At 47.3% G+C, this 12,371-nt stretch overlaps 1 protein-coding gene and 1 pseudogene across 1 annotated transcript in view; one reads left to right on the forward strand and one right to left on the reverse strand.

Annotated features, from left to right (window-relative positions):
* The window catches only part of DEPDC5 (DEP domain containing 5, GATOR1 subcomplex subunit), a 108,507-nt gene that overhangs the window by 20,435 nt on the left and 75,701 nt on the right, over window positions 1–12,371 (reverse strand). Inside the window, exons 34-36 of the mRNA XM_069497429.1 lie at window positions 4,896–5,050; window positions 2,362–2,439; window positions 1,732–1,864 (exon numbers count right to left, since the gene is read on the reverse strand). Coding sequence (XP_069353530.1) covers window positions 1,732–1,864; window positions 2,362–2,439; window positions 4,896–5,050 — 366 coding nt within the window. The remainder of the gene's footprint in view (window positions 1–1,731; window positions 1,865–2,361; window positions 2,440–4,895; window positions 5,051–12,371) is intronic.
* Window positions 6,123–9,047, forward strand: LOC138401751 (speedy protein E4-like; annotated as a pseudogene).

Consider the following 12,371-nt stretch of genomic DNA (forward strand, 5'->3'; position numbering starts at 1 on the left):
GGCGTGTACCACTACGCCTCGCTAATTTTTTTATTTTTTATAGTGACGGGGTCTTGCTATGTTGCCCAGGCTGGTCTCAAACTCCTGGCCTCAAGTGATCCTCCTGCCTCAGCCTCCTGGAGTGCTGGGCTTACAGGTGTGAGCCACCACACCTAGCCACATTTCATTGTTTGAATAAGGAAAATAGTATTCTCTGGGAGGTGAGAGTATATAAAGCTATCAGGCAAAGACTAATCAAAACAGCACATCAAGATCCTCAAAGAGATCACCAAGGATCACATGCTTATTCAAATCAGTTACTGATTTTACATTTCTGTGATGACAACCCAGCTAGTGAGTAAACAGTACTGATTTATTTCCAGTAGGGACCTCTACACAGGATGGTGGGAACTGGCTGAGTCAACTCAATCTTTCCCATTCCTGTCCTCACTATTCCAGTTTCGAACAGTGTAAGTAACTCTGGCAAGTGTGGTACTAAGTGCCTACCACGTACCAAGTAACATGCCAGGCACTGGTATGGACAATAAAAGGGTAGCCCTACCCTCCAGGAGCTGGTCTAGGCAGGAGACAAATGAGATACACAGACAGATTCTTCATTCTGTTGTGCCCAGGGCTCTGACAGAGTAAGTACAGGGTGCCAGAAGGCCCCTGCGGCAGAGCCTTGAATCCAACTTTGAGTCTTTTTTTTTTTTTTTTTTTGAGACAGAGTCTCACTTTGTTGCCCGGGCTAGAGTGAGTGCCATGGCGTCAGCCTAGCTCACAGCAACCTCAAACTCCTGGGTTCAAGCGATCCTACTGCCTCAGCCTCCCGAGTAGCTGGGACTACAGGCATGCGCCACCATGCCCGGCTAATTTTTTCTATATATATATTTTAGTTGTCCATATAATTTCTTTCTATTTTTAGTAGAGACGGGGTCTCGCTCTTGCTCAGGCTGGTCTCGAACTCCTGACCTTGAGCGATCCACCCGCCTCGGCCTCCCAGAGTGCTAGGATTACAGGCGTGAGCCACTGCGCCCGGCCCCAACTTTGAGTCTTGAATAAAACAGACACTGACCAGAGGAAATTGGGGGCTTAAGGTCAGAGGGAGAGAATTCTCTGAAAATCTTTCGCAGAGATTTCTCCAAGATTTACTAGTGCACAGATCCCATACAGAACATTTCAGTTCAGACAATAAATTCTGCCAGATTTTTTTTTTTTTTTTTTGAGACAGAGTCTCACTCTGTTGCCCAGGCTAGAGTGAGTGCCGTGGCGTCAGCCTAGCTCACAGCAACCTCAAACTCCTGAGCTCAAGCGATCCTCCTGTCTCAGCCTCCCGAGTAGCTGGGACTACAGGCATGCGCCACCATGCCCGGCTAATTTTTTCTATATATATTTTTAGCTGTCCATATAATTTCTTTCTATTTTTAGTAGAGGTGGGGTCTCGCTCTTGCTCAGGCTGGTGTCGAACTCCTGAGCTCAAACGATCCGCCCACCTCGGCCTCCCAGAGTGCTAGGATTACAGGCGTGAGCCACCGCGCCCGGCCTCTGCCAGATTTTTAAGTCAAGATGTAGTGTATTTCCAAGCAAGGCTTTTTCTTTCATCATTTCCAGACAGGCCTTAAACTTATTAAAAACAGATTCTCACCCCACGTGCAGATCTCATTTCTGGAAAGGGTGACAGCTTCTGAGACAGGGCCTGGTCCCACGGGGGCCTGAGCAGACAGCTCTGCAGGCCCTGCCTTGCTGCCTCACCTGCATGATGTCGATGGCCATCGCCTGCGTCTGGACCCCCTCCACGTGGTTCACCAGCCAGTGCACCACCTCGGCACTGATGAAGCAGTATGGCGAGAGGCCCTTCTGTTCAGAGAGCAGCTGGACTCCTGTCCTGGGTTCCAACACGGTGAGCAGGGAATGTGTGTGCCCGGTGGCAACAAGCAGAAAAAAAGATGAAAAAGAAGGGACTCCCAGTAACACATTTAATATCTGAAATAAGGGCCCCCATAAAGCAATTTCTCTATGCTACTCCTGGACCCAGAGAAATAACCGTGATAGGACAGAAGAAGGTGTTACAGGGTGAAAAGGAGGAAAGGGAGAAGGGACTGACATTTGGAGAACACCAGTACTTGCACGCATTACATTAGGTCTTTCGCATAATTATTTCATTTACATCAACCCTGTGCTTTAACCATTTTTTTAAAAATCTGATTTTACAAACAAGGTAACAGAGGGTCAGAGAGGTCAAGTCACTTGCCCAAGGTCTCAAAGCTGGTGAGCAGCAGAGTCAGGTATGAATCCACCAAACCACACTGCCTGAGCATTGCAGTGACACGTGCCCTCGGGAGCCTCCTGACCCTACACTCACATACGTGACGAGCTACTCACGAGGGGTGCTTCATGGCTTCCAGGATCTCTGTCAGGGTGGAGGACGACGTCAGGGAGCTTGCTGCCGGCTGCTGAGAGCTGTGATACAGAGCGTCTGGTCAACAAAGCAAGAGGACACACACACAGTCGGGAGCACAAGTATCAGGAACACTCTCTACTTCTTACGGAGCAGGAAACCAGAACCATGTCGACACCGACGGCATTCAAGCAAATTCTAGACAGCTACATCCTGGGGATATCTCACAGGGGGTTTCCTACTTCCAAAGTATACACATTAAAAGAATAAAAATAATTCAAAGTAGTTTTGTATCTGAACTTACCTTTAGTGAGTATCTCCCCTTTAAATGGCCCAACCATTTCCAGGAAATCTCCCTGGACTGCTCTGGTTTTGCTCCAAGAGCCTCTCCCAAGTAGCTTCATTTACTTTTGACCAGAGAATGTGATACAGTAAGAGCACAGGGGACAGAATCTCAGTGTCATCACTAGCCAGCCATAGGGCCTCTAGCTTTTCTTGGCCTGAAAGATGGGGATGATGCTATTCCTCTCTTTCAGGGTTGCTATGAGGCTAATGGCTCCACAATACTGAGCTTAGGGATAGATACCCATGAAGCCCCAGATGGTAAACAACACTAAACATAGCAACGAATAACATCAATCTTCTGAAACTCAGATTGGTTAAAGGAAATGGTGAAGGTCAAAGAGCCGGGAAACGTCAGGATCTGGATTTGAATCCAGGTCAGCCTTACTCCAAAACCCAGATCTTGCCATCACCTGCTGCCCAAGCTCTTCCTTAATGGTATGACAGTCCCTTAAAACAAGCTTAACCCTCAGCAGTTGAGTGGCCACCCACCATACCAAATTGGGCCACTGCTGGGGCTTATCTGGAAGCTCCTCAAGTTCTTTAAACCCCTCTTTTCTCAGTCCTGGATTCCTCTTCCTGTTTGGACGGTCCAGGACTTGCTGTAGCATTTCAGAATCTCAAGAATTAGAAAAAGCCTTTACAGACCCTTGAAGTGATTTTCCTTCCAGTCCAGGGAAATATCTGTGTGGACATCTTCAATGGCAGAGAACTTAGCTTCTCTAAATGCAGCCCCCCCACTTTTTTTTTTTTCTTTTTTTGAGACAGAGTCTCACTCTGTCACCTGGGCTAGAGTGCCGTGGCATCAGCCTAGCTCACAGCAACCTCAAACTCCTGGGCTCCAGCAATCCTCCTGCTTTAGCCTCCCAAGTAGCTGGGATTACAGGCATTGTACCACCACGCCCAGTTAATTTTTCTATTTTTAGTAGAGATGGGGTCTCGCTCTTGCTGAGGCTGGTCTTGAACCCCTGATCTCAAGCGATCCTCTAGCCTTGGCCTCCCAGAGTGCTAGGATTACAGGCAAGAGCCACTGACCCGGCCAACACCGCCCCTTTTCATGTAGCAGTACCTAGACCCAGTAAGTTCTTTATTATGAATTGGAATCTGTTCTCCATAATTTTTTAGTCTTTGGTCCTTATTCTACCTGCCAAGTTATTTTTGATCTTCTCACTTCCGGCCTAAACATCCCTGGTTTCTCTTTTCTCCCCAAAGCAGAAGAAAACCTGCTGTTCTACCCTTGTAAGGAACAAGGAAGCAGATAAATGCACTCCTCTCCTGTGCACTGGGCAGCCTCTTCAATCTGCTCCATGGCTAGAGCCAAGAAGCCGGCCAGGCTTGATGGGGATATGGGCCTGAGAGAGATGAGAGTAGAGCAGTCCAGGTCTGCTCCTGCTTCTGAACTGATCATTACCTCTCCTGGCCAGAACGAACAAGCTGCAGTGGATGAGGCCCAGGTAAAACCAGCACAGAAGTTATGACATAAAGGAAACCAAGTGACTCCTGACAGAGGCCAGTCAGGTGAGCAGCCCCAGAGAACCTTCTGCTCCCAGGGAAAGGGGTGCAAAAGTCAAATTTCTTAGATCATTTAGCTAAGGGCTGCTCAGTCAGGAAAGCAACAAGAACAGATTGCGTAGAATTATTCTTAAGCAAACACAGTTCAGAAGGAAATAAAAGAGAAGTTTTTCAGAATTGACAATGGCATGAAAAGCTGGTGTACTTGCTCAAGCAAATGAGTTACAGGCAGCTTCTTTTTCCTCTGGATACTAAGGAATAGGAAAAGAACAGCCATGTTCAGCCACAATTAGTAATCCATTCACTGTTCATTCATCTCCTTACTGACTGCAGGCTACCATGTACAAGGCATCACACCACTGACACCATGGTGAACAGGACAGACTTGGTCTGGGCCCTCTTCCTGAAGCCCTGTTCCCCTGTACAGTGTCTAACACTTCCCTACATCTCTGTGGAACCTCTTGGCTATCCTGTGCGGAAGGCAAGACACAGATCATTTGCCCCATCACATAGGTGTGGATCAGGACTGACTTGCCCAGAGTCCCACATAATCGGTGGCAGAGTCAGAACTTGGCCCAGAGCTTTGGACTCCTGCCTCCGCAGTCTTTGAGGTTAGATGGCCGCCACTCCCCAGGAGTATGAGTTCAGCCATTCTGAGTCTCACCTGTTGTCACTGGAGTTTGCGGAGGAGAAGCCCTGTTCTCCTGCATTCTGGGAGTTCCCAAAGGCCTGGCTGTTGCCTCTGTCCACGGATTGGCCTGTGCTTACCCCCAAACTGGTGCCATCCAGCATCGGAGGGACTGTTTGTTCCATAGACATCTGTAGGAGATTTAAAAATTAACACTTGGATCCAAGAATAACCAACAGGGAAACACAGTAAATAAGCTGTACTGGTTTATCCATTCAACAAGCATTTACAAAATAAATCAATAAAACTAATACCAAAAAAAAAAATCTTTAATTAAAGCTACTTACATACATGGTCCTTTCCATTCCTCTCATTCTCAGTCCCCACTGGTCCCTGATGGAAGTGCTGAAGGAGTCTAGACTATACCCACTCGGGTGTGTGCTGCCTTCTATCAGAGCAACTGGGAACCCCCACCCTCCAAACCAAGACAGACAAGAGGCCACCCCTCACAGTAAATCCCCAGGATCAAAGAAATCACTTTAGCATCTGACTCAAACCACAAGATTTACACTAAAGAAAAACCTCCACAGAAAGAGCAGAGAAGTCAGAATCATTCCTTATGAGAGTGGGAGGAGAGAGAGAACAAATTTGCAGACAAATGGGTGAACACCACAGGGGCATCCTCTGTCTACTATGATGCACCCTTTCCCACCTCAGTCCTTTCCTATATCTGTCAGTGGTACAGTCTTCCAAATGCCCAGGGTTGAGCCTCAAAGGCATCAGATAGCTCCTCCGCTTTGCACCTACAGAGAGGCCTTGTCTTGTGGCCACCCCTCTGCAGATTCACATGCATCTCTCAGCCATGCCTGCACGTCCTCTAGCCAGAGAGGACTCTAACAGTCTCCTCCCCAGCCCGCAATTACAGCCTCTCCCCTGAAAAACCCTACTTGCAAGCCACCTCCATTTGTATCTTCCTAAGGAACAGTTCCAATCCCACCACTCTGTTACTCTGAAATCTTTCAAGTCTCCCCGTGAGCTACCACACTAAAAACCAACTCTCGGGGCACTGAGGTCCTATACAACATTGGTGTGACCTGTGATCTCACCACAGTGCCCGCCCACCATTCACCCATGGGTACCTTTCCAGCCAAATCAAACCCTGCATGTATAATCTATGTGACCTGTTACCCTGGGGTTCTCTTCCCTTCACCCACTGGCTAAAAATCCATCAGTCCTTGACATGCAATGACTACAGGATAAATCATGAATGCAAGATGCTTCAAGGTAAGCAGAGCTTCCTAACAACTGGACTTCCACAGTGATGGGAACTGCTTCCGGAAGCAGCCGTGCCCTTCCCAGCAGCGAGAGACTCCTAGGAGAGCCTAGGCCTATTAGGAAGCTGCGCAGGAACTCATAGGTGGTTTGGATGGTGTCTGACACCTCACCCAACTCTGAAAGTTGAGGACTACAGACAAAGTAGACACTCAGTCCCTGCACCTTGGATTAACTCATTTGACTGGTCTCATGCTTCGTATGGGTTGATTAGAAATACGTAAGGGGCCGGGCGCGGTGGCTCACGCCTGTAATCCTAGCACTCTGGGAGGCCGAGGTGGGCGGATCGTTTGAGCTCAGGAGTTCGACACCAGCCTGAGCAAGAGCGAGACCCCATCTCTACTAAAAATAGAAAGAAATTATATGGACAGCTAAAAATATATATAGAAAAAATTAGCCGGGCATGGTGGCGCATGCCTGTAGTCCCAGCTACTCGGGAGGCTGAGACAGGAGGATCGCTTGAGCCCAGGAGTTTGAGGTTGCTGTGAGCTAGGTTGACGCCACGGCACTCACTCTAGCCTGGGCAACAGAGTGAGACTCTGTCTCAAAAAAAAAAAAAAAAAAAAGAAATACGTAAGGGATAAAAATACAAAATAAAACTTTAGGCACAGCCTCAATAACAGATGTGCTTCTCATCAATAAGTTCTACCAATGTATCAAAAGTAAGACTTAGAGCCAAGATGTGGAAACAACCCGGACAAACATTAATAGATGGATGAATGGATAAACAAAATGTGGTGGGCAGTATTTAAAAAAAAAAGGAAATTCAGACATCCTACAACATGATAGAAGCTTGAGGACATTATACTAAGTGAAATAAGTCAGACACAAAAGGACAAATACTGTATGATTCCACAGTATGTGAGGTATATGAGGTCCCTAGAGTAATCAAATTCACAGAGATAGAAAGTAGAATGGCAGTTGCCAGGGCCTGGGGATAGAGGGTGGGGAGTTGGTGTTTAATAGGTACAGAGTTTCTGTCTGAGCTGATGAAAAAGTTCTGGAGATGGATGGATGGTGGCGGTGGTGGTGGTTGCACAACGCTGTGAATGTGCTTAATGCCACTGAACTACACATCGAAGTGTGGCTACAGAGAGGAAGAAGAGCCCAATATGCTTCCAGTTTAGAGTGGAGAGAAAACAGCATCTGCTGGGGAGAAGGAAAGAGGGATTCTGAGACCCTGAGGACAGTTTTGGATACGGTCAGAGGCCGATGGCCAGAGGTACCGTTAACCCCTGATCTGCAGACAAGTGTGCACGTCAGTCTGGCAGTTACTTCTGTTATCCTTCAAACTTTTGCCAGGTTGGGGAGACTGATGACATCAGAGGCTTCCGACCTTCCTGACTGGAAGGACCTGACTCCGGGGCTGCCTGGCAGTACAGTGGACAACAGCATCTTCACAGAGCTTATCTCCACCCCTAACTTCTCCCCAACTTGGAGAAGAGATAACAGGCTTGGATTCAACCAGAGCCCAGAGAAAGGTTTTGGACAGAACAGCGTCTGGGTTCCATGGAAGGGAAGGAAGAGCTTGGGAGAAATCATGGCCAGCTATCAACTGGACTCTTAGTCTGAGAGCCAGAGCCCCCAGCGCAGCACCTCAGGGCACTACCTCCTTGAGGTAGTGGTGGATGACAAACGCCCAGGACCATCAGCCCTTTGGGTAGATCCCAGCCCCCTGCCTTAGTCCCCTGGCTGGAAAAGGAAGAGGGAGTCATCATCGGATTCCAAGGATGAGGAGTTGGAGGAGGACTGGTGGTCTCTGAGCCTAAGGACATCTGGGTCATGGAGGTCGCTGTGTGGGCTGAAGATGAAGCTGAAGAAGCAGCGAGTGTCGTCAGTGCTTCCTGAGCACTGTGAGGTCTTTACCAGGATGTTTGAGGATATTGTCATTAAAAAATTCCCGGCCTGGGACACAAATCTGAAGGTATCTGCCAAAGTAAGGTTGTTCTGCTCCAACACAAAGCCCTGGGGAAGCAGGGCTTTCTAACCACAGTTGCATTTCTCTCTCCCTCTGCATATCTCCAACGGGATGCTTCCACAGTCCTGACCATTTAAGGACTTGTCAATATCTCCCTTCTGGGGCCTGGTGGTCTCCTGCAGAGCGAACGCGTGGCCCTGCTGGGGGTCCTTTGGCATCTGAGCCCTCGGCACAGTCTTGTCCTGGACATTGCCTCTTTTGTTGTCACCACCCTGAGCTCTTGGCCTCTCTCCTCTCAGCTCTCTGAAACTGCCTTTTGCTGCAGCTCACTAAAGATCCTCCTGACACCAGCCGTCTGAAACACATTCCCTCCAGAGATCCCAGCAGAGCTCGCCTTCCTGGGAGCATCGTGGACCTTGTTTCCTCTGACTTCTCAGATGTGCAACTGACCTTGAGACACATCCTTCAACCTCACCAAAGGAGCATGGTCACCCGACACAGCGGTCTCTTCTCTGAGCAGCAACCCCTGCCCCTATCCCCATGCTCTCCTTCTTCCACAAGGGACCGCTCTCTTACTGCTTTTACTCTCTCTCCATCAGTATCTTCTATCTATGGTCATAGCCTATTTAGCTGGGCTGGCCTCTTTTCCTGGCAATACCAACGAATTCATTTCTTCATAGCACTCTACCTGGCCAATGACATGGAGGAAGACAACCAGGCCCCTAAACAAGCCATTTTTTCATTCCTCTACGGGAAGAGCCTCTTCCAGCGTCCCCTGTTCCACAAACTGTGGTATCAATTCATCTGCTCCACGGGCTGGAGGACTAGAGTTTCCCAGGAAGAGTGTGAAGAGATCCAGGCTTATGATCTGGACCTCTGGGTGTGGGGATGAGATTGTACCCTCATTCCCTAGGGCTCCAGGGACCATGGAGGCCTGAGGCCTGAGGCCTGAGGGAAGATCACTGGGCTCAGGGGGAGAAGCGGAACCTGCTTTTCAGCTGTTTCTAATATGCTACAAAGTCTAAACTTTGTATTTTTGTTTTAATTAATATATTTTTTTCATATCCAGAATTTCTCTTTAGTTCTTTTTCAACTATTCTTGACTGATCTTTTTAATGAATATATTCTATTCCCTGCAGATATTTTTAAGCCTTTCTTTATGTACAGTAAATATAGTTGAGTCTGATAATTCCGAGGTCTGAGGTCCCCTCAGATCTGTTTCTGCTGTCTGCTATTTCTACTGTTTTTGTTGGTGCCATTCCCACCAAGAGAGCCCCAGAGTGTTCCTTTCCTGCAATCTCATGAGCTCTGGTATTACCCAACTTTAATCTTTGCCAATTGATAAGTGAAATAAATGTTACCTCATTTTTTTATTCATAAAAAAAAAAGTCCATCAGTCTTGAACGGCTGTTCCAAATGCTGCTCTCTTAGCAAAACGTTTCCTGATCCATTCTGCCCCAGCCGCCAAGCAGAACCATCTTTCTCTACTTGAGACCTCTGTGAACCTCTGCTGGTAGCTGCCAGGCTTTGTCTCATGTAATGGTATTATGTCTATCTCATTTCCTTTAAGGGTTCTGGAGGCAGGACTATGACTTGCTCACCTGGAGTCCCTGCAGCATCTATCAAAGGTTGCACCTCACAGCAAATATCGGGAGAGAATTACTAAGCCTTCCAGAGATCTTCTGGAAAAGTATAAGACTTCTAGTCCCTCTTAACTTGAGGTTCTTAGGTACTTCCAGAATAGGGCCTTATATTATCAGATATTTTGTTAGATGATATAAAAATTGCTTTCTAAAACAAGACTTCTCAAACTTGGCACTATTGCTATTTGGGGTCGGATACGTGGATACATGTTTGTTGTGGGGAGCTGTCCTGTGCATTGTGGCATGTTGAGCAGCATCTCTGGCTTCTACCCACCAGATGCCAGTAATACCTCACCTGTCATCCCCCTTCCCCAACTTGTGACAAATAAAAGTGTCTCCAGATATGACCAAATGTTCCTTGGGGGTTAAACTGCCCCTGGTTCTGACAGAACCATTTTGCTCTCCTGTGGAAGGCTCAACGGTTTGTAAAAAAGGGCCACATAGGCTTTGCTGGCATCATAAACACACAGAGAAATGCTGCAAGAGGCAGCTTGCAATTACCAATCACCATCTGTCCCTAACCAGAAAGGTTTAGGAACAGGTATCATGCCCTAAATTTAAATTTAGCCCTTATAAGAGTGGCTCTTAGGGATGGGACTGGTGGTTCATGCCTGTAATCCCAGCATTCTGGGAGGCAGAGGCAGAGGCAGGAGGATCGCTTGAGGCCAGGAGTTTGAGACTAGCCTGAGCAAGGGCAAGACCCTGTCTCTAAAAAAAAATCGAAAAATTAGCCAGGAGTAGTGACATGGGCCTGTAGTCCCAGTTACTTGGGAGGCTGAGGCAGGAGGATTGCTTGAGCCCAGGAGTTGGAGGTTGCAGTGAGCTATGATGACACCACTGCACTCTACCCAGGAGACAGAGCAAGCTCCTGTCTCAAAAAAACAAAAAACAAAAACAAAAAAAAAAAGAAAACCGAGTCGCTCTCAGGCCCTGACTTCTAGGCCCCTGTACTGGGGTTCTCTCATCTACTGCGCCCTGAGAATTGTTCTACCAGCCTAAACTGAACGACGTTACCAGAAACTTACATTACTCCTGCAGTTTCATTTTGGTAAGGGTGTGGTTAAGGAGTTGTCCTCTAGCTCAGGAGTTGGCAAACACTTTCTGTAAGGGACCAAAATAGTAAATATTTTAGGTTTTGTGGGCCATATGGTCTCCATCACAACTACTCAACTCTGCAGGAGAAAGTAGGAAAGCAGCTCTTGACAGTACGTTAAATGAATGGGCATGGCTGTGTTCCAATAAAACTTTATTTGTAAAAGCAGATGGTGGGGCAGATTTGTCCCATAGTTTCCTGACCCCTGCTCTATTATCACACAATGTCTGTCTTTTAAGAGGCTGCACAAAAAGGTATCTTGCTCAGATCTTAATACCAGGACAAGATATGCTTCTCCCAAGGAATTGGTTTATCTTTACCCAATGAGCACTCTGAATCTTGGAGCAGACGTTTCCCACTTTTCTTTGGCTACCACAAGTTCAGAGCTGATTTTTAGCACTTTACAATGCCTCATATTATGTCCTATCTTATTTTCTCTTTTCCTGAATTTCCCCCATCTAGTCACATTTTTATTTTGGGGGTTGCATTTACTTCCACAATCTAGCTGAAGTAACTTTCTGGAATAAGACCAGTGGTAAACAAACAGAAAAGGCAGGCTGGATGGTGTCTCACGTAGATGCCTGGCAAAGAGTCAAGCAAAGGGAGGTGCCTGGTCTATGATGCATTTCATCTTAAGAACTTTGTCCAAAATCTTCTTGTAGAAGGATTCCTTTAACATATGTAGATACTCTCTTCTTCTCTTTAGAGTGGGCTAGACTTAGTGACTTTGCTCCAGGAATAGAGTTTAAAAAGGGAAAATGAGTAACTTCATAGCGGAGACAGCTGACAAATACACCACTAACCAAGTGATGAAGGTTACCATCACTAGTGATGTCATGCAGATCTCACGTACTCCCTCATATGATGTGATAAGAAAGGCACTTCACCGCTGAGGCGTTCTTTTTAAAAAACCGTAACTCTAATCTAACCATGAGAAAAATATCAGACAAACCCACATTTGTTTTGTTTTGTTTTTGAGACAGGATCTTGCTCTGTTGCATGGGCTCTAGTGCAGCAGCATCATTATAGCTCACTGCAACCTCAAACTTCTGGGCTCAAGCGACCCTCCTGCCTCAGCCTCCCAAGCAGCAGGGACTACAGGCACTCACCACCATGCCTAGCTAATTTCATTTTACTTTTTGTACAGACAGGGTCTCGCTATGTTGCCCAGGCTGGTCTTGAACTCCTGGCCTCAAGTGATCCTCCTGCTTTGGCATTCCAAAATGCTGGGATTACAGGCGTAAGCCAATGCACCCAGCAGGTGTTTAGTTAAAAAAAAAAAAAAAAAAAAAAAAAACCCTCAGCAGCAGCACCAATCCCCAGTCTCTTCCCACTTTCCAGGACCCCTGTGGGAGAAGGTGAGTGAGGGAACCGTGTCACGGATGCCTCTGAGATTAGCACCACCCACAACAGGTGCCCCCATAGGCCTTACCCAGCTTGTGCCTGTCACAGCCCTACTTTCTTATGCTGGAGGATAATTGGCCCCCAGGAAGCAGCCAGGTCTGCCAGCCCAGCTCTCCAGCTGT

The sequence above is a fragment of the Eulemur rufifrons genome, chromosome 21 (genome assembly GCF_041146395.1).
Source record: "Eulemur rufifrons isolate Redbay chromosome 21, OSU_ERuf_1, whole genome shotgun sequence".
NCBI classification, from domain to species: domain Eukaryota; kingdom Metazoa; phylum Chordata; class Mammalia; order Primates; family Lemuridae; genus Eulemur; species Eulemur rufifrons.